Source organism: Ruditapes philippinarum, unplaced genomic scaffold (genome assembly GCF_026571515.1).
Source record: "Ruditapes philippinarum isolate M1 unplaced genomic scaffold, ASM2657151v2 ctg4791_1_1_1_1, whole genome shotgun sequence".
NCBI classification, from domain to species: Eukaryota; Metazoa; Mollusca; class Bivalvia; order Venerida; family Veneridae; genus Ruditapes; species Ruditapes philippinarum.
Genome location: NW_026863119.1, coordinates 83029 through 105414, shown reverse-complemented (window position 1 = coordinate 105414; position 22386 = coordinate 83029). Strand labels below are relative to the sequence as shown.

Genomic DNA, 22386 nt, shown 5'->3' with positions numbered 1-22386 from the left:
GACATCTCAGCAAAGGACAAGTCGCCTGACTTTCGCAGGAACATTTAATTATCTGCAAAAATCCGGTGGTAATAGTTTAAACCCTTTCAGGCAAATGACTTAGGCGAACAACCTTTTATTTCCACACTTTAACGTCCGAACAAGGTTGGATCTACACCTGAAGTATCTGAAACCAATGCATTTTCTAAATGCATGTTTGAAGATGTGCTCTATTCACGTTTCTTGAAAAGATTCTTCTGTCGGTCTATACGTATACGACTTTGGTGCAGCAGAAGGTGACGCCCAAACACGTTGCCAAGTATTTGACATTCTACAAATGTGTCTGCATGAACACCATATCAGGCGGACACAAAACGTGTACACTGATATAACACCGATTTAAAGTCACATCGATTTAAAGTCAGCAGAAATATTTCAAATTGATTGCAAGGGAGCATTTCCTGTTCTTAAAACACTTTAAGAAACATTCCTTTACCTATTTTTAAAGTCCCGGATGTTGTGTAAAACCTGACACTTCATCCGCTTACTGAGAATATCTGATAAAATATATTCATTGGTCTTGTCTGTTCCATTGTCGTCATTAACAACCCTCTCCTGAACAAGTGATTCCATAATAATTTGTTCACGAAGAGCTTGTTCTGCAAAATGGCACAAGAGCAACAGGAAACCATCAGTGTCATCCGATATAACTAAAACGTCTTTTCTGGTTTCTTTGACAACGTAAACCATCTGTAGCAAGGAATTTATCTGCCTCTTCATGTAATGTTCTGAAATCATGTCGATGGATTTAAACATAATGCGTGACTTTGACAGGCATTTCATTTTCCCCAGTCACAAGTAGTTTTCTTTGAGAGCTTGCATTATCGGGAAAGGCTAGGTTTTGTTATCAAAGGCACAGTTTGCCTTAAATAGAATAAATTTTTACTTCTTTAGAAAGGGCAAGCATTGGTTTTGCATGTATAATATTTAAATAACGGTTTTAGAGCATGTAAGATGACTGTTAACTGAAGAAAGTAGCGCTAAATGTGAAATACTTCGTCACAAAAGTTGCACCATGTAAGAAAGTAGTATTTTGACGTCCATAGAAAATACTTAATCACTATAACTTTACTAATGTCCAGAACGCAACAGAAGCAAATATGATTCAAATAATTGGCCAATGAGTAACATTTTGAAAACTGTAAAAGTACACCAAAAGTGAAAAACTGTTACATGAGAAATAAAAACATTCATGGAGCTTAATGAGCCTTAAAGTTCAACTATTAAAAATTTAAGCAGTCTTTTATTAAAAGGTACTGATAAGATGTCATTATTTCGTGGTCAGAGCAAAGCGACAGACTGCTGGTGAATGCGCTTTTGTTGCCAGCTGCCCCGACCATCTCTGGTGACAGATTTTGTGCACCTGCCAAACACATAGCAATTCATTTTACCGTGATAGTTTGATATGTAATAACGATAAGTTTTACCGACAATTCATTCTATATAAGAATACCGGGTTTTTATTTTTCTGTTTTACCGACAATTCATTCAATATAAGAATACCATGTTTTTATTTTTCTGTTTTTTGTTGCCGCTCTTCTTTAACTCACACCAATTAATTAATAGTGCATTGTAATGCCGTATACAAAGTATAGAGCTCTTGTAGAATATAGCTGTCCGAGGACCTTTATCATGGACACTTAATTGGGCTTGCAACGAATAACGAAATTATTAACCCTGAAAAAAGAGAAATATTTTCGTCAAGAAAAGTCCCAGTAGCAGTAGTAGTAGTTCTGATTGTTTCAGTAGTAGTAATTGTAGCAGAAGTTGTAGTTGTTGCAGTAGTAGCAATTGTAGCAGTAGTTGTTACAGTAGTAGTAATTGTAGCAGTAGTTGTAGTTGTTGCAGTAGTAGTAATTGTAGCAGTAGTTGTAGTTGTTGCAGTAGTAGCAATTGTAGCAGTAGTTGTTGCAGTAGTAGTAGTAATTGTAGCAGAAGTTGTAGTTGTTGCAGTAGTAGCAATTGTAGCAGTAGTTGTTGCAGTAGTAGTAGTAATTGTAGCAGTAATTGTAGTTGTTACAGTAGTAGTAATTGTAGCAGTAGTTGTAGTTGTTGCAGTAGTAGTAATTGTAGCAGTAGCAGTAGTTGTTGCAGTAGTAGTAATTGTAGCAGTAGTTGTAGTTGTTGCAGTAGAAGAAGTAGTTGTAGTTGTTACAGTAGTAGTAATTGTAGCAGTAGTTGTTGCAGTAGTAGTAATTGTAACAGTAGATCTGCTTATTGCAGTAGTAGTAATTGTAGCAGTAGTTCTGCTTATTGCAGTAGTAGTAATTGTAGTAGTAGTTGTAGTTGTTGCAGTAGTAGTAATTGTAGCAGTAGTTGTAGCTGTTGCAGTAGTAGTAATTGTAGCAGTAGTTGTGGTTATTGCAGTAGTAGTAATTGTAGCAGTAGTTGTAGTTGTTGCAGTAGTAGTAATTGTAGCAGTAGTTGTAGTTGTTGCAGTAGTAGTAATTGTAGCAGTAGTTGTAGTTGTTGCAGTAGTAGTAATTGTAGCAGTAGTTGTAGTTGTTGCAGTAGTAGTAATTGTAGCAGTAGTTGTAGCTGTTGCAGTAGAAGTAGTAGTTGTAGTTGTTGCAGTAGTAGTAATTGTAGCAGTAGTTCTGGTTATTGCAGTAGTAGTAATTGTAGCAGTAGTTGTAGCTGTTGCAGTAGAAGTAGTAGTTGTAGTTGTTACAGTAGTAGTAATTGTAGCAGTAGTTGTAGCTGTTGCAGTAGAAGTAGTAGTTGTAGTTGTTGCAGTAGTAGTAATTGTAGCAGTAGTTCTGGTTATTGCAGTAGTAGTAATTGTAGCAGTAGTTGTAGCTGTTGCAGTAGAAGTAGTAGTTGTAGTTGTTACAGTAGTAGTAATTGTAGCAGTAGTTCTGGTTATTGCAGTAGTAGTAATTGTAGCAGTAGTTGTAGCTGTTGCAGAAGTAGTAATTGTAGCAGTAGTTCTGGTTATTGCAGTAGTAGTAATTGTAGTAGTAGTTCTGGTTATTGCAGTACTAGTAATTGTAGCAGTAGTTGTAGTTGTTTCAGTAGTAGTAATTGTAGCAGTAGTTTTGGTTATTGCAGTAATAGTAGTTGTAGCAATAGTTGTAGTTGTTGCAGTAGTAGTAATTGTAGAAGTAGTTGTAATTGTTACAGTAGTAATAATTGTAGTAGTAGTACCTGCAGTAGTAGTAGTGGAAGCAGCAGCAGTATTAGCAGCAGCAGTAGTAGTAGCAGTAGTAGTAGCAGTAGTAGTAGCAGTAGCAGTAGCAGAAGCAGCAGCAGTAGTAGTAGTAGCAGTAGTAGTAGTAGCAGTAGTAGTGGCAGTAGTAGTAGCAGTAGCAGTAGCAGTAGCAGAAGCAGTAGTAGTAGCAGTAGCAGTAGCAGAAGCAGTAGTAGTAGCAGTAGTAGCAGTAGCAGTAGCAGCAGCAGCAGCAGCAGCAGCAGCAGTAGTAGTAGTAGCAGTAGTAGTAGTAGCAGTAGCAGCAGCAGTAGTAGAAGCAGTAGTAGTAGAAGCAGTAGCAGCAGCAGTAGCAGCAAAGCAGCAGCAGTAGCAATAGCAGTTGCAAAAGCAGTAACAGCCACAGTAGCAGTCGCAGCAGCAGTTGTAGTTGTTGTATTAGTAGTTCCATGACAGGAAGAGGAGGTGGAGGAGGATATATATCAATACAACAATACAATTAAATCATAACTATTATCACTGCTTTGTATGATAAACGGAAAGAGCTCTTATTTGACTGAAACATGCTGATCATATAAAGTAAAAAGAATTGGAGAAATAGATTCCATGACAATATGAACAGTTTAATTCATTGTCAGTCGATCAAATTCAACCGCAGCACGTTAAGTAGCTATCCAAAAAGACGTACTATCGTAATATACATGTATTATAACAGCATCAAAAATACACAGCAAAAGAACCTAGAGGTGGTTGATTGTGTATTTTATTCTCTTACGGCAGTAGGTCATTTTGAATTTACCAGAACACTGTTCAGCAACCACTGTAACGAAATATAACAGCTCTTGTCGCATAAACGTGACCGATGATGTTTTATATGTGGTTAGTTTCAACGCGTTTATGTTGCAAAAAAGGCACACGTTCGTCACATAAACAAACCAAATAAAGTTAATAAACCATATATACGATAGCGATTAGTTATTTCAAAAAAACTTACAAGATCAGACCCAGTTTTGTGTGTGTGTGTGTGTGTGTGTGTGTGTTGGTGCGTGTGTGCGTGCGTGTGTGTGTGTGTATGTGTTCACTGGACTAGGCTTTGAACTACACTTTTAGAGACGTAATTCTGACAAAGATCAAGTAAGGTCGGTTTAAATGTGAACCAAACCAAATGATCTTTCAGCCAAAACATTAAAAATGACGTTTTATATAGTGAACGGTCTGATGGTATAACTACTACGTAATGTATCCGCTCTGCGGTTATGACCTTCTCTTTGCAATTAACTTATCTGCTATCTGTCAAAACATAGCAGTTGCTCCCGTAGTGCCAGAAATGTCAAAAATGTAACAACTATGTCCCCGCTATCCACCCCCCCCCCCAAGGATTTGGGCAGGAGCAGTGGTTATCACTAAAACGTCAATAGTTGCTAAAAGGCAATGAGTTCCACAAAATGACGATCAAACAAATTTCCATAGTGGGCATAACTTTGTCATTTATATAATTATGTATGACAAAATGAAAACCCCCAAAATTATTCTGAAAAGAATATCATCACAGTGGCCATAACTATGACGTTACTGTAACAATGAAATAAAACAAATTAAAGCATGTACACAGCTTCATACGCAAATGAATAAATGTAAAAATCTCTGGAGACCTTCATGTCACATTATTTCGGGGCGGACAGACGGAAAAGAGGAAATCGATATACTCAGATTGGAGAAGGTTAGGGATAAAAGCTGCCATACTTATAACAACCCACTTTCACTACTGACAGTCATCTTCGTTGTCCTGCTCATCATCATCGTCATCATCATGTTCGTCGTCGCCGTCGTCATTCATTAGCATCGTTTCTGTTGGGATCTAAGTCCTGTAAATTTACTCCTCTTCATGCAGCAAATACTAACACTGGAGAAAAGAGGGGAAAAAACCCTAAAAAAACTACAAAAATAGTACAAGTTATCACATAAGTTAAATAATTAAACCTCCATTGATCAATCTATTGATTAAATAAAAAAAAAAAGATTTTTATTCAACAGTTCAAAGACAGACACATATGATTTATATAGATGATAATTTATTTTAGAAAGATTTTATAGGATTAGTAAGGTATTTGATTTGATGTCGCAAAATCATTTGCCGTTAAATGTCGCAATGTTAACGCTAAATTTCGCACGAATTTCCCTTACCGTTAAATGTCGCAACACTACCGTTAAATGTCGCAAGATGTAAATTCATATTAAAATCATGATTAAAGTAGTATTATATTACTTTTTGACATTCTCATAGTTATTTCTATTGTAATTGCCATCTTTGTTTTACTTGTTTTCTTTATAAATGAACCTAAATATCGAGGTTTTGAGCTGCTATATAATGTAATCTATAGGCTAGAAACGATAATTGATACTAAATTCTCAATAATAAGTATTTTTCTTTTGTTTCCCATTTTCATTTGTAACCCTGATTGACAACAGATAAAAGGTATCGTCGCTCTCAGAATTTGGTTTAAGTAATTTCATTTATTATCTCAGACACTACCGAATTTACTTTAAATGTGGTTTATTTGTTTACTATGATCATATGATGCAATATCAAAGGGCAGATAATCCTAGATATAGTTTGCAAAGTTATTCCCCTTATTTCTCTAAGATGTTTTTGCTGGTTACGGCTAATTTCAAACATATTCACTTTAAACTTAAATACTTATTTCATATAAAAGTACTAATGCATTTCTAAAGGACAGATGATCCTGACAGGTATTTTTCCTAAAATAACTCCCTTTTTATATTTTCCCCCCAAAATACATATTAAATATTCACTTCAAACGTGAAGGCAAATTTTTTTATTTTATCAGAAACGGCAAATACGTGAAAAACATAGTATGAAATGCACGGTCAATACGAAAATCGAAAACAAAAATTATCATGTAGTACTCCTTGATCATGTAGTATTCGATCCGCAGTCGGGCGTTAGATATGACCGAATTTTACGATTAACACATATAATATGCACCGGAATTTTTGTTAGCAGCCAGCCCGCATAGCTCAATCGGTTAGAGCGCGAGACTTGTAATCTCGACCTTGTGGGTTCGATTCCCGGACTGGCCAACTAAAATTACTAATCAGTCTTTCGGATATCACTTTTAATCGAGGTCCCATGTATGGGTGCTTAAACAACTTGGCACGTTAAAGAACCAGGGGAAGCTTCTGGAATTGGGGCATCTTTCTGTACCTGTAATTGCACTATCTCCAAAATCTAAAATGACTAATACACTTCTGGAGGACTCGCCTATACTATTTACGCTTTGACATTGTGGCAATTGATATTTTACTCGCCTATGAAAGATTCTCAGTAAATACCATATAATAAGAATACAAATAATGGGTTAAGCTCATATTGGCCTTGCTATTTGGCTGAAGACAGCTAGCCGTATTGGCCAGTCAGTCAGTAGTTTAAGCTTAATGAGGGTCCATCCGCCCGCGAGGGCACAATATGCAGCTTGGGCTGTCGAGTACGGACCCCGGACATGTCACCAGTCATGTCCTTAAAGAGTTAATTTTGAAGCACAAAATGGTGATAATTTACCTCCATGCAATTTCCACGGAGTATTAGCCAAAGATATGAATTTTGAGCCAAAAGTAGGTCACTGTACGGCGGTCAATGAGAACCTAAATGTACAGTAACCTGTGACAATAGGAAAGGTGTTTATCCCTGAAAAGGGCTGTTTGTGCCAGCTATAGGCCTGCCGTATTGGCCTGAGAATTTAGGCTTTTTATATCATTTGCTGTAATGAAAATCTTAATCTGTAAGCTTCATTTTAAATATTTCAATGAAATTAAATCTGACATCTTTCGAAAAACACAAGACATGAATAATACATATGTAACGAAGATATTAGTTAGATATCTGTAACCACTTTTACAGACCTCCTGTATTGTTTGTGACAGGTCTATTTTTTTCAGATAGACCTGTTTAAACAAAAGAAAGTCCGTTATGAGGTCTTTCTTTTGCACGTGCACAGGTCTATTCTAGTCAGACATACCCGGTCATGAAATACACGTGGAAAAATAGACCTGTCAATGCGCAGACAAAGAAAACAGGAAAAGCAATCAAAAATTAAAAATTGAAATAAAATGTAAATGATTGTCATAATGTTCATGTCTTACAAAATCAGGATACATTTTTTAAATAAGATAATGTTTATTGAATGCACTTAGCAATAATTATTCCAGCATCCGTATATTAAATCTTTCTATAAAAATAATGGATAGCATATCAAAGTAAGGACACGTTTAACATTTATTTAATCGCGTCATTTTTCAAAGTAATAGTAATCTAAGTGGTTTTTCTGTCATTAAGTTCACAATATAACAATATGGACGCTTCAAGTTTATATCTATGAAACTATGAGGCAGTAATCACAGCATACTTACGATATTAAAATGTTAATAAAGTTATTAGTGACTTAGTATAAAAAAATTATGATAACCGATCATATTTTATTCTACAACAACAGCAACAACAACAACAATTACTTTTATTAATATCAGATTACAGACATGTAATAGCATGATTCATTTTGTTTTATATTGAAATATGGGTAAATAGATGGGGACAGATATATACAAAGTTAATAAGTAAATAACATGTCAATCAATTTAACACAATATTTAAAACTATGTAGACCTTGTTAATATCATTATCTGTAATTTAAATGGTAAATAGGCACGTTGGGAGAATTGGGGTACGCACGGGTAAAGCGTGATAAGAAAACAAAATAATGTTACGAGAATTGGATCACGTGGAAATCGTGATCAGGTAAGGTATTTCATTGACTAGTGGATATGTTGGGAGAATTATACCACGAGAAAAACATAGTGGAAAACGTATGTCATTGACTGGGATAGTTTAGAAAAGGTAACAATAGATATTACATGCTACATGGTATTTAAGTGGTAGAGAAAATAAATAAACATTAAATGACAATAGTAAATAAGTACGAACGATAGTGAACTGTATTATCAAAAATAAATAACAAAAAAACCGTCTAGAACACTTTATAATCTGCTTTATAAGATATAGTTTCGATTCATGTATCTCACACTTGCCATCAATATACATATGTAAGTTTTTCGTAGTCTTCTGGGTTTCAGGACATTACCCTTCGGACAGTTGCCCCTTCGGAAGTTTTCTCACTTTTTGCAGTAGCGGTCATTCGCCCCCTCATATCTTTGGAAGGACGGACATGTGCCCCCTCCGTTTTAAAAAATGTTAAAATATTTTATTGTTGAATTGTTTGCTACCCAAATTCATCGCCTATTGTCGAAATTTCATTGTGCTTAAAATATCGCGCAAATTTGTGATAGTCAAAATAGCATCCATAAATAAATGAACTTTAATGTTTCTATTGGCATACAAAAAATCTATACACAAGATGACCTCTGACAAGTGACAAGTCGCAACAGCAAAAACAGGGGGGGGGGGGGCAAACGTCCGAGGGGGCAACTGTCCGAGTGCAAATGTCCTAGAATCTGCATTGTCTGATACGAAATACTATCAACATAATTAATCATTCTTTAACATATCTTCCATTTCAGTCCTATTCACTTTATTATTGACAAATTGCACATTTAGCTTTTTTATTATTATCTAAAAGGGAAAAGCAAAGTTAAATACAAAACATATATTGTATTTAAGCAGAACGTTGAAAAAACATACCTGTATATGCGTTATGTTAAAAATAATATTTGTGCATTACATCAAATGCTTCGGATCAGCCATTCCTCAGGCCAGATGTATGGTTTGACGGTGTGTTAGTTGGATATCGGCCTCGTACATCGATCTTTCTGTTTAGGAAATACCTGGTCACGAATTTCATGAAACACCTCGAGCACTACGCGCCTAAATTAGGTTAACCATACAAGGTCCTATTTTCAAAGTGAAAAAAAGGAATATAACTTGGGAAAATGAATGTCAGAGTTATATAACTTGGCAATATCATGAACTTTCTCTAAATAAGTAAGTGTGGAAATTATGAAGCCATAAGTATAGACAGTACTTAAAAAATCCATCTTGCCGGTTTAGGTTCACGATATTCATTATCAAACTGCTGAAAATGGCAATAATTTGATAAAAATTTATGCAATAATTATGTAACTTGCCAGGATCAAGTATATTGTATTGATTAATAAATGTGTAAATTATGAAGCCATTTGTACGAGTAGATTTTAGGAAAAATCCAACATGCCATTTTATTATTTTGATCGTTCCATTTTTTATAACATGACACCAATTTTAGGCTGCCAGGCTCCTAGACTGCCAGCTTTAGGCTATTAGACTGCAAAGTTCAGTGCCCTTAAGGTAAAGGCGTTTTTTCCATAATCATGCATTTGTATGTGCTTTTGCAAGACCTTTCATAGTGATTTTACTGTATTTTAAATTGTTTCCATATTTATAATATAAGTCACTAACTTTAAGCTACTAGGCTGCCGACTTTAGGCTGTTAGATTGCCAACTTCAGGTTGCAAAGCTGACATCGATAGGATGTTAAGATGTTAGGCGGCCTCCTCATGATACTAGGCTGCCAACGTTAGGCTTCCAGGGCGTTAGGCAAACTCCTAAGGCCAAGGTCGTCAGCTATTTAGGCTTCCTCTTCCGACTGCGAGACAATTTGCCTCCTCAGTCAACAAGGCCATCAAACTGCCACCATAGGCAGCCAGACAGTTAGGCTTTCTCTTCTGCCAATTTTACAGACATGATTATACAAAACTATTTACAGAACAATGCCAATTTTGCAGTTTCATACAAAAGTATACAATTATATAATTATCAATATTTACTTGCATAAGTTCAGCTAAAATCCAACGCAAAACAATATACATTGTTAACAAGATGAGTATTATCGTCGCCAAAATTGAAACGCAGTTCCATATATTATAAATTCACTCGCTTTCAAACAGACAAAATTCGTCTTGAGTAGGCAGATTTAATTAATTTGATACAACAATAAAACTTGAGTTCAATCTTGCGACATTTAACGGTAGTGTTTTTGCGATATTTAGCGGCGGTCGCAGCATTTAGCGCCAATGGTGCGACATTTAGCGGCAAGTGTGACATTTAGTGGCGTTGCGACATTTAACGGCGCCACATTGACTGCATCAGTTCTTTGAATTTTAGTGTGTTCGGTCGATTGAAATATTTACTTGGAATTAGGCTTCTCCTACTAAAACAGAAGAAAGGGCATTTTAACATATAGTGGAATTCATCGGCAATATCATTTTGATTACATAAAGTGCATTTCCTTCGACCATGTTCTACAAAAGACTTGCACCATCTGCCAGTTTGAAAAAGTGTCACAGTTAAATCGTATACATATACATGCACAGTAATTTAACTGGAGTGCAGACATCAGTTACCCGCACTCCAAATCATTCCCGTTGAGAAATAAAGTTGATTTCTATGGTGGCTGATTTGGAACGTTTTTGTGCGCCGTCTTGTAGCTAGCGAACGTTGTCGTGTGGCGTGTTGTCGCGATGTCGCTCAAATCAAAGGATTGGCTTATACGCCAAGCGACAAGACGTCAGTGCGACGAAAAGGCGATTCCGATATAGGTTGTATGTCGCTATCGACAACGCAACGCGCAAAGTGTTCCAAATCAGCCACCATACATTATAAGCTATATCATTCTCGTAAATGAAACACATGGAAAAATATATAAAATAATGATTATTAATAAATTAAAGAAATATAAAAAAATAAATAAATTAAAAAGTAAAACAAAAATAGAATAATTTAATTCAAAGGCCTAATAAAAGTTTCACCCGTTGTGGGATTTGAGCTTACGACCTTCCGCATGCGAAACAAGGACCTTAACCACTACTCTAACAGGCCATATATTATCTTTCAAATGTTTTGCCTGTTGGTGCGTTTTCGTATATGGCTTTATCCTGCCACCCCCGTGTACTTATAAATTAAGATTTCCCATTCTCGATCATATTTGAATCGATACCGTTATGCCGGATTCCGATGATTGCCGATAAAAGGTTATTGAATATTCAAATGTCTCTGGCCAATATTGCCCAACAATATTTCAATAATGAAAAGGTCAGAGTTGAGAAACACGGCGGAAAATGCCGAATTTTCCCGCTTCACAGATTACAGACCACGTGATCATTTTAGCTAACAGGTCATTTTTGGTGGGAAACTCGCGCCGAGAAGACGTTCTTTGTGAATAGAGTAAGTGTGATGATATTTTACAACTTTTGTATTTGATCGTTTATATTGTTCTTGATGTATGCTATTTTTTATGTACTCGCGCTTTATAAAATATCTTTAAATATGTATGTTATCCCTGTAGTTAGTTATGAGTTGAGTTGAAGTTATTGTTGATGGTTCTTATAAAATGTGATTTGGCCAGACTACGTGATGCGCCCGCGGTTTTGTTGATATACTCGCGATTTATAAAAAATCTTTATGTAAGTTATCCCTGTACCCCCTGTAGTAAGTGATGTGTTGAGTTGAAGTTATTGTTGATGGTTGTTGTAATAAAATGTGATTTGGCCAGACTACGTGATGCGCCGCGGTTTTGTTGATTTACTCGCGATTTATAAAAAAATCTTTATGTAAGTTATCCCTGTAACCCCTGTAGTAAGTGATGTATTGAGTTAAAGTTACTGTTGATGGTTGTTGTTATAATATGTGATTTGGCCACACTACGTGATGCGCCCGCGGTTTTGTTGATATACTCGCGATTTATAAAAAAAAATCTTTATGTAAGTTATCCCTGTACCCCCTGTAGTAAGTGATGTGTTGAGTTGAAGTTATTGTTGATGGTTGTTGTAATAAAATGTGATTTGGCCAGACTACGTGATGCGCCCGCGGTTTTGTTGATATACTCGCGATTTATAAAAAAATCTTTATGTAAGTTATCCCTGTACCCCCTGTAGTAAGTGATGTGTTGAGTTGAAGTTATTGTTGATGGTTGTTGTTATAAAATGTGATTTGGCCAGACTACGTGATGCGCCCGCGGTTTTGTTGATATACTCGCGATTTATAAAAATCTTTATGTAAGTTATCCCTGTACCCCCTGTAGTAAGTAATGTGTAGAGTTGAAGTTATTGTTGATGGTTGTTGTAATAAAATGTGATTTGGCCAGACTACGTGATGCGCCCGCGGTTTTGTTGATATACTCGCGATTTATAAAAAATCTTTATGTAAGTTGTCCCTGTACCCCCTGTAGTAAGTGATGTGTTGAGTTGAAGTTATTGTTGATGGTTGTTGTAATAAAATGTGATTTGGCCAGACTACGTGATGCGCCCGCGGTTTTGTTGATATACTCGCGATTTATAAAAAAATCTTTATGTAAGTTATCCCTGTACCCCCTGTAGTAAGTGATGTGTTGAGTTGAAGTTATTGTTGATGGTTGTTGTAATAAAATGTGATTTGGCCAGACTACGTGATGCGCCGCGGTTTGTTGATATACTCGCGATTTATAAAAAAATCTTTATGTAAGTTATCCCTGTAACCCCTGTAGTAAGTGATGTTTTGAGTTGAAGTTATTGTTGATGGTTGTTGTTATAAAATGTGATTTGGCCAGACTACGTGATGCGCCCGCGGTTTTGTTGATATACTCGCGATTTATAAAAAAATCTTTATGTAAGTTATCCTGTACCCCCTGTAGTAAGTGATGTGTTGAGTTGAAGTTATTGTTGATGGTTGTTGTTATAAAATGTGATTGGCCAGACTACGTGATGCGCCCGCGGTTTTGTTGATATACTCGCGATTTATAAAAAAAATCTTTATGTAAGTTATCCCTGTACCCCCTGTAGTAAGTGATGTGCTGAGTTGAAGTTATTGTTGATGGTTGTTATCATAAAATGTGATTCTGGCCAGACTACGTGATGTGCCCGCGGTTTTTTATATACTCGTGATTTATAAGAAATCTTTATGTATGTTATCACTGTAGTTAGTAATGTGTAGAGTTGAAGTTATTGTTGATGGTTGTTGTTATAAAATGTGATTCTGGCCAGGCTACGTGATGCGCCCGCGTTTGTTTTTTATATGCTCACGATTTATAAAAGATCTTTATGTATGTTATCCCTTTAGTTAGAAATGTGTTGAGTAGAAGTTCTTGTTGTAAAATGTGATTCTGGCCAGGCTACGTGATGCGCCCGCGGTTTTTTGATATACTCACGATTTATAAAAAATCTTTATATATGTTATTCAAGTACTTAGTTATGTGTTGAGTTGAAGTTATTGTTAATGCTTGTTATAAAATGTGAATCTGGCCAGGCTACGTGATGCGCCCGCGTTTTTTTTATATACTCGCGATTTATAAAAAAATCTTTATGTACGTTATCCCTGTACCCCCTGTAGTTAGTAATGTGTTGAGTAGAAGTTATTGTTGATGGTTGTTGTTATAAAATGTGATTCTGGCCAGGCTACGTGATGCGCCCGCGGTTTTTTGATATACTCATACTCGAGTATTGTATTTGATATGTATTTGTATCTTTTTCACCAATAAAATAATCATATGTTTTTTTTTTAATTTTTGTTTTATGCTTCCTATCTCCTTTAGACCTCTTGCTTCATGTTTAACCTACCCTTTTTATGCTATGACGTGTGTATTTAGAATTTGTGTACTATGATTATGTTTGATATGTTTAATTATGTAAATAATAAATTAGATTTTGAAATGCCTGTATTTGTTTGCTCTAATACCTATATTTTTGTTTTACAGATCTACTTGCCAGGTTCTTTAACTGTTTGTTTTTCCCCTATTCTAATGTTTTGTGTTTTTTTTTTGTGTTTTTGGAAACCCCCTGGAAAGAAGATGTTGGTGTTCTAGTTCTACATTGTGGCGGAGACGTGATGATGTGGATAGCTGCATGTGCATTATTGGTTGGAAACTGGCATGATGGAGCAATTAGGTATTTAACAATATTATTCTTTAAGGATTTTTTTGTATGCATAGTATCATCTATTTAAGAGATAAAAAAATTCAGCTAGTTCAACAAACAGTTGATAGGAATTGTCTATTGGAGATAGTCTTTTAGCTAGCTAGACTGGAAGGTAAGTGGTTCTACTAGGCATGAACTTGCCCTACCCTGAAACTCATTTGACGGCCTTTATCTGCCATATAATAAAGAATGGGCATTCATATAATATAAAAACAAATGAAACATTAATAATTACCTGCTTACTTGAAAAGTAATTTGTAAAGACATGATAAATATTAACATTATAAGATTAGAATGTTATTTTGTAAACCCTGGTGATATTTCAGACCATAGAGGAGTAATGAAGCGGAAGTGGATAAGACTATCAGTTCTTCGAGAGTCCCAGTGCCTATATACTCGCAAGAAGGATATGGTATGGAATAGCTTAGTACATTTATGTGCTGGCAGATTTGTACAACAATAAGTTGTTCCAGTGTGAAGAAAGATACGTGTCATAAGGTAAACCTTGTTCTTTGATGCTATATAGTAAATCATAATAAAGATAATGAATCATAATAAAATCAAAATACAAGTTTGGTTGAAATCCTGTGCAATTTGAGCCAAATGAATATAGAGGTGAGTATCTTGTCGGCCATTTAGGAGATAAGGATTCCATTCCCTGTCTACGTTTACTTACAAAATACAATTTTATTATATTACTTATGAATAAAGTATACAGTTGATAGGAATTGTCTATTGGAGATAGTCTTTTAGCTAGCTAGACTGGAAGGTAAGTGGTTCTACTAGGCATGAACTTGCCCTAACCTGAAACTCATTTGACGGCCTTTATCTGCCATATAATAAAGAATGGGCCTTCATATAATATAAAACCAATGAAACATTGATAATTACCTGCTTACTTGAAAAGTAATTTGTAAAGACATGATAAATATTAACATTATAAGATTAGAATGTTATTTTGTAAACCCTGGTGATATTTCAGACCATAGAGGAGTGATGAAGCGGAAGTGGATAAGACTATCAGTTCTTCGAGAGTCCCAGTGCCTATATACTCGCAAGAAGGATATGGTATGGAATAGCTTAGAACATTTATGTGCTGGCAGATTTGTACAACAATAAGTTGTTCCAGTGTGAAGAAAGATGCGTGTCATAAGGTAAACCTTGTTCTTTGATGCTATAGTAAATCATAATAAAGATAATGAATCATAATAAAATCAAAATACAAGTTTGGTTGTAATCCTGTGCAATTTGAGCCAAATGAATATAGAGTTGAGTATCCTGTCGGCAATTTTGGAGACTAGGGTTCCATTCCCTGTCTATGTTTACTTACAAAATACAATTGTATTATATTACTTATGAATAAAGTATACATTTGATAGGCATTGTCAGTTGTAGTTGTCTAACAGGGTTGGTGGGCCTGTAACTTTTTGTGTTGCCTCTACAGAGTAGTGGTGACATAATGGGATCACTTCTCCGTGGTTTGTCTGTCCGTGCAAAACAAATGGGTGACTAGGAAAAGAATAGGTATTGGTACATTTTCTTCGATTCTTTTTATTCTGTTTTACTTGTGTGTCTTCTTTTTAGCCTTATGTGACTAAAAGATCAAAGGAAAGTCACGTAAGAACTTCCGTCTGTCTGTCCGGACTACTCAAAAACTACTAGTGCAATTTCATCTAAACTTTACAAGTCTAGTTGTGCATCTCGTAAACATTTTTGGGTTCAATCATATTTGTCAGAGAAATGGCCCTTCAATGATTTTAATTTTTAGCTCGACTATACGAAGTATATAGAGAGCTGTCCTACTCGCCCCGGAGTCCCCTTCCAGATTTCAGATTAAAGTTTTGGTGCAGTAAAATATTTTTTACTCGATGAAACTCATGGTTATTTTTTTTTTTTGCTTGTTAGGTGGTATCTCCCTAACTATTGAAGGGAATGGAATGAAACTTAACATACATTTTCAATCACTGTGATTTTTTAACATGATTGGCACAGGTCCCATTACTCTGATTTACTTATTTACATATTTATGCCCCTTTTATACTCATTGAAACATCCTTGTGACAACTATATCGAAAAGTCGAGCATTGATGTCCTCCGATAGCTCTTGTTGAACTTGGAATTTATTTGAAAATTGTTATATTTTTATATACATGTACTTGTATTATTTTTTTGTATTATAAATGATGTCTACTCTAGACTTAGGATAATTTTCCTTTGTCAATACTCACATCATGCATGACAAGTTCCATTACTATAGCATCTTTATTTCAAGAGTTATAAACAAAGTAATCTCATAAAAAAAAACATTAACCATCTTAAAATAATGCTGACGATCAACCTTGATCAATGCTATGTTTTGACAGCTGTGTAATGCCAGATAAACAATTTACCACCAAGTCAACTAATCAAATTTGCATAAATTCCATTGCACAATATTTTTGGAAAAATCTGTATAGTACGCCGCCGACCTCTAAATAACTTTCACATGAAATTAAATATTTTTTTCAGAAAATGGATTGTTGTTTAACAGTGGTGAAGTGTTTGTTGATCGAGACTATCATTTCTTCGAGAGACCCAGTGCCTATATACTCACGAGAAGGATATGGTATGGAATAGCTTGGTACATTTCCGTGCTGGTATATTTGTACATTTGGAAGTTGTTTCAGTGTGGAGAGAGATGGACACGGTCAGTATGCAATTTGATAGGAATGATCTATTTTACCTAGTCTATAACTAGATAGACTAGAATATCTGTGGTTCTACCCTTTTACCGTTTTACCTGCCCTTGTCTGTCCATTGTGGGGCATATTTTTTCTGCCAATAAAGGTGGAGAGTCGTCAAATGACTTAGGAAACAACAAAACAAATGTGATTTGTTTAGTTAAAAAGACTTTGTTCAACATATGGTATATGTTGAGAAATGAGATTGGAATGTTGTTTTGTTAACCCCAGTGAACTTTCAGTTAATCTTAAGACCAAGGAGGCAAATTTGTAAGAATGACATGAAACATGGTGATGATGGATGGATGTGTGGATGGTCAAAGCCACTCAGTGACAGAGTATTGAAGTACTTGACGTGCATTGTGAAAGTTGATCGAGACTATCAATTCTTCGAGAGTCCCAGTGCTTATATACTCGCAAGAAGGATATGGTATGGAATAGCTTGGTACACCTCTTTGCTGGTAGATTTGTACGTTTGGAAGTTGTTTCAGTGTGGAGAGAGATGGACACGGTGCATTGTGCGGTAAACCTTGCTCTTTGATTTCATTGGTAAATCCCTATAAATATAATGAATTTATGATAATAATTCAGAAATTAGTATGCCCTTGTCTGTCCATTTTGGGGCATATTTTCTCTGCCAATAAAGGTGGAGAGTCGCCATATGACTTGAGAACCAACAAAACAAATATAGCTTGGTACATCTCTGTGCTGGTAGATTTGTACATTTGAAAGTTATTTCAGTGTGGAGAGAGATGGACACAGTCAGTATGCAATTTGATAGGAATGATCTACTTTAGCTAGTAGACTAGAATATCTGTGGTTCTACCCTTTTACCTTTTTACCTGCCCTTGTCTGTCCGTTTTGAGGCATATTTTTTTCTGCCAATAAAGGTGGAGAGTCGTCAAATGACTTAAGAACCAATAAACCAAATGTGATTTGTTTAGTTAAAAAGACTTTGTTCAACATATGGTATATGTTGAGAAATGAGATTGGAATGTTGTTTTGTTAACACCAGTGAACTTTCAGTTAATCTTAAGACCAAGGAGGCAAATTTGCAAGAATGACATGAAACATGGTGATGATGGATGGATGTGTGGATGGTCAAAGCCACTCAGTGACAGAGTATTGGAGTACTTGACATGCATTGTGAAAGTTGATCGAGACTATCAATTCTTCGAGAGTCCCAGTGCCTATATACTCGCAAGAAGGATATGGTATGGAATAGCTTGGTACACCTCTTTGCTGGTAGATTTGTACATTTGGAAGTTGTTTCAGTGTGGAGAGAGATGGACACGGTGTATTGTACGGTAAACCTTGCTCTTTGATTTCATTGGTAAATCCCTATAAATATAATGAATTTATGATAATAATTCAGAAATTAGTATGCCCTTGTCTGTCCATTTTGGGGCATATTTTCTCTGCCAATAAAGGTGGAGAGTCGCCATATGACTTGAGAACCAACAAAACAAATATAGCTTGGTACATCTCTGTGCTGGTAGATTTGTACATCAGTATGGAGAGAGATGGACACAGTCAGTATGCAATTTGATAGGAATGATCTATTTTAGCTAGTCTATTACTAGATAGACTAGAATATCTGTGGTTCTACCCTTTAACCTGCCCTTGTCTGTCCATTTTGGGGCATATTTTTCTGCCAATAAAGATGGAGAGTCGTCAAATGACTTAAGAACCAACAAAGCAAATGTGATTTGTTTAGTTAAAAAGACTTTGTTCAACATATGGTTTATGTTGAGAAATGAGATTGGAATGTTGTTTTGTTAACCCCAGGTAAATCTCTATAAATATAATGAATTTATGATAATAAATCAGAAATAATGCCCTTGTCTGACAATCGGCTCTCGACTTTCACTTTTTCATTCTGGACTGTTTTTTTTCTCACACATATTCATCAATATACAACACAAACATATCCCCTGGACAGCCCTGACAATCAGCTTGACTTCCACTTTTTCATTCTGGACTGTTTATTCACTCATATACACAAACATATCCCCTGGACAGCCCTGACAATCAGCTCGACTTCCATTTTTTCATTCTGGACTGTTTTTTCCACTCATATTCATCACAACACAACACAGACATACCCCCTGGACAGCCCTGACAACCAGCCTGACTTCAATTTTTTCATTCTGGACTGTTTTTTCACTCACATTCTTTAATATACAACACAAACATATCTCCTGGACAGCCCTGACAATCAGCTTGACTTCCACTTTTTCATTCTGGACTGTTTATTCACTCACATTCATTAATATACAACACAAACATATCCCCTGGACAGCCCTGACAATCAGCTTGACTTCCACTTTTTCATTCTGGACTGTTTTTTTTTTACTCAAATTCATCAAAACACAACACAAACATCTCCCCTGGACAGCCCTGACAATCAGCCTGACTTCCACTTTTTCATTCTGGACTGTTTTTTTTCACTCATATTCATCAAAACACAACACAAACATATCCCCTGGACAGCCCTGACAATCAGCTTGACTTCCACTTTTTCATTCTGGACTGTTTATTCACTCACATTCATTAATATACAACACAAACATATCTCCTGGACAGCCCTGACAATCAGCTTGACTTCCACTTTTTCATTCTGGACTGTTTTTTCACTCATATTCATCAAAACACAACACAAACATATCCCCTGGACAGCCCTGACAATCAGCTTGTTCCACTTTTTCATTCTGGACTGTTTATTCACTCACATTTATTAATATACAACACAAACATATCCCCTGGACAGCCCTGACAATCAGCCTGACTTCCACTTTTTCATTCTGGACTGTTTATTCACTCACATTCATTAATATACAACACAAACATATCCCCTGGACAGCCCTGACAATCAGCCTGACTTCCACTTTTTCATTCTGGACTGTTTTTTCACTCATATTCATCAAAACACAACACAAACATATCCCCTGGACAGCCCTGACAATCAGCTTGACTTCCACTTTTTCATTCTGGACTGTTTATTCACTCACATTCATTAATATACAACACAAACATATCTCCTGGACAGCCCTGACAATCAGCTTGACTTCCACTTTTTCATTCTGGACTGTTTTTTTTACTCATATTCATCAAAACACAACACAAACATATCCCCTGGACAGCCCTGACAATCAGCTTGACTTCCACTTTTTCATTCTGGACTGTTTATTCACTCACATTCATTAATATACAACACAAACATATCCCCTGGACAGCCCTGACAATCAGCTTGACTTCCACTTTTTCATTCTGGACTGTTTATTCACTCACATTCATTAATATACAACACAAACATATCCCCTGGACAGCCCTGACAATCAGCCTGACTTCCACTTTTTCATTCTGGACTGTTTTTTTCACTCATATTCATCAAAACACAACACAAACATATCCCCTGGACAGCCCTGACAATCAGCTTGACTTCCACTTTTTCATTCTGGACTGTTTTTTCACTCACATTCATCAAAACACAACACAAACATATCCCCTGGACAGCCCTGACAATCAGCTTGACTTCCACTTTTTCATTCTGGACTGTTTATTCACTCACATTCATTAATATACAACACAAACATATCCCCTGGACAGCCCTGACAATCAGCCTGACTTCCACTTTTTCATTCTGGACTGTTTTTTCACTCACATTTATCAAAACACAACACAAACATATCCCCTGGACAGCCCTGACAATCAGCCTGACTTCCACTTTTTCATTCTGGACTGTTTATTCACTCACATTCATTAATATACAACACAAACATATCCCCTGGACAGCCCTGACAATCAGCTTGACTTCCACTTTTTCATTCTGGACTGTTTTTTTCACTCACATTTATAAAAACACAACATTAACATATCCCCTGGACAGCCCTGACAATCAGCTTGACTTCCACTTTTTCATTCTGGACTGTTTTTTTCACTCACATTTATCATTATACAACACAAACATATCCCCTGGACAGCCCTGACTATCAGCTTGACTTCCATTTTTTCATTCTGGACTGTTTTTTTTCACTCATATTCATCAAAACACAACACAAACGTATCCCCTGGACAGGCCTGACAATCAGCCTGACTTCCACTTTTTCATTCTGGACTGTTTTTTTCACTCACATTTATCATTACACAACACAAACATATCCCCCCTGGACCGCCCTGACTATCAGCTTGACTTCCATTTTTCATTCTGGACTGGTTTTTTTCACTCATATACATCAAAACACAACACAAATATATCCCCTGGACAGCCCTGACAATCAGCTTGACATCCACTTTTTCATTTTGGACTGTTTATTCACTCACATTCGTTAATATACAGCACCATCATATCCCCTGGACAGGCCTGACAATCAGCTCAGCTTCCACTGTTTCATTCTGGACTGTTTCACACACATTTCTATTGTATAACTTATCTTTACAACTGTTCTACACTTTTGGCCCGTTCTACCATGAGGGGAAGTGCAGACCATGCAGTTTATCTGCTTAAATTCTTTTTTTCTTTTTCAGCTCAATTTTATATAGTGTTTTTATCTTTTACATCTGTTCTACACTTTTTGCCCAGGTCCATCATGAAGGGGAAGTGCAGACCATGCAGTTTATCTACTTATTTTTTTTTTCTATTTCAGCTCAATTTTATATAGTGTTTTATCTTTAACAACTGTTCTACACTTTTAGGCCAGTTCTACCGTGAAGGGGAAGTGCAGACCATGCGGTTTTTAATGTTATTTCTTTAATAAACTGTTCTGACTTTTATTTATCTTTACTCATCTATTTTACTTATTTTTACAGTGTTCTACACTTATTGACCAGACATCTACTAGTCATGACAAACCTGTACATCTAATCTTAATGGGTCAAAGTGTTCCTGAATTATTGATCTGAACACCTTTATGATGATATTTACCTTGACTTGAACTTAATCAATGATAAATCTACCAGTCATTACCAACCTGATCACCTCATTTGATGACCATAAGCCATGGCTTTCCCTAGTTGACCAATCAACTTCTTTAACTACTTGGCATGATTAACTTTAAAAGCCCAATCATTGACCAAAACTTTCTCCGGTTATTGGTCAGACATGGATATTGGATATTGAAGCTCTGATTATAGAATGGTGGGGGATGTGTAGCAAAACCAAAACGCACGACTTCATAAACTATAGACTGTACAGTGACAGACATACCATTCTTCAGAGCTTCAATCAAAGGTTAATAATTTGAAAAACTAGCTAAACACCATTTTCCGGTACTTTCTGTACATAGCTCTCGGGAATTCACCTAAATGTTGTGTAATAATGTAACAATCTGTATGTTTTAGGCCTTTTTTAGATTAAAGTGAAATAAAACAATTATTTCATTGTTAGAAAATAATTAGAATATCATTGTATTAATAATTCCATGAAATAAAATGAGATTTTCTGCTTAAACTTAAAGAAATAATATATCTCAAACAGTGATTGTATAGCTAAACAACACTGTTTGGAGTTATTTTATTATTTTATCA

The 22386-nt window shown here is 35.9% G+C and overlaps 2 protein-coding genes and 1 long non-coding RNA gene across 3 annotated transcripts; 2 read left to right on the top strand and 1 right to left on the bottom strand.

The window, feature by feature from the left end:
• Window positions 1–1501: 1501 nt before the first annotated feature.
• Window positions 1502–5030, bottom strand: LOC132721183 (mucin-2-like). The gene is made up of 2 exons (XM_060705443.1): window positions 4958–5030; window positions 1502–3186 (listed from the first exon to the last, which is right to left on the bottom strand). Exons 1-2 carry the CDS (start codon window positions 5028–5030, stop codon window positions 1670–1672), a joined length of 1590 nt encoding a protein of 529 aa, XP_060561426.1. The 3' UTR covers window positions 1502–1669.
• A 9456-nt stretch (window positions 5031–14486) lies between these two features.
• Window positions 14487–15281, top strand: LOC132721177 (uncharacterized). The gene is made up of 2 exons (XR_009624430.1): window positions 14487–14638; window positions 15123–15281. It is a non-coding gene; the product is annotated as an uncharacterized LOC132721177 (long non-coding RNA).
• Window positions 15282–16698: 1417 nt separating this feature from the next.
• LOC132721181 (uncharacterized) lies at window positions 16699–21980 on the top strand. Its single transcript, XM_060705441.1, has 3 exons — window positions 16699–17383; window positions 17887–18167; window positions 21670–21980. The coding sequence occupies exons 1-3, from the start codon at window positions 17288–17290 to the stop codon at window positions 21722–21724; spliced, it is 432 nt and encodes a 143-aa protein (XP_060561424.1). The 5' UTR covers window positions 16699–17287; the 3' UTR covers window positions 21725–21980.
• Window positions 21981–22386: the final 406 nt, after the last annotated feature.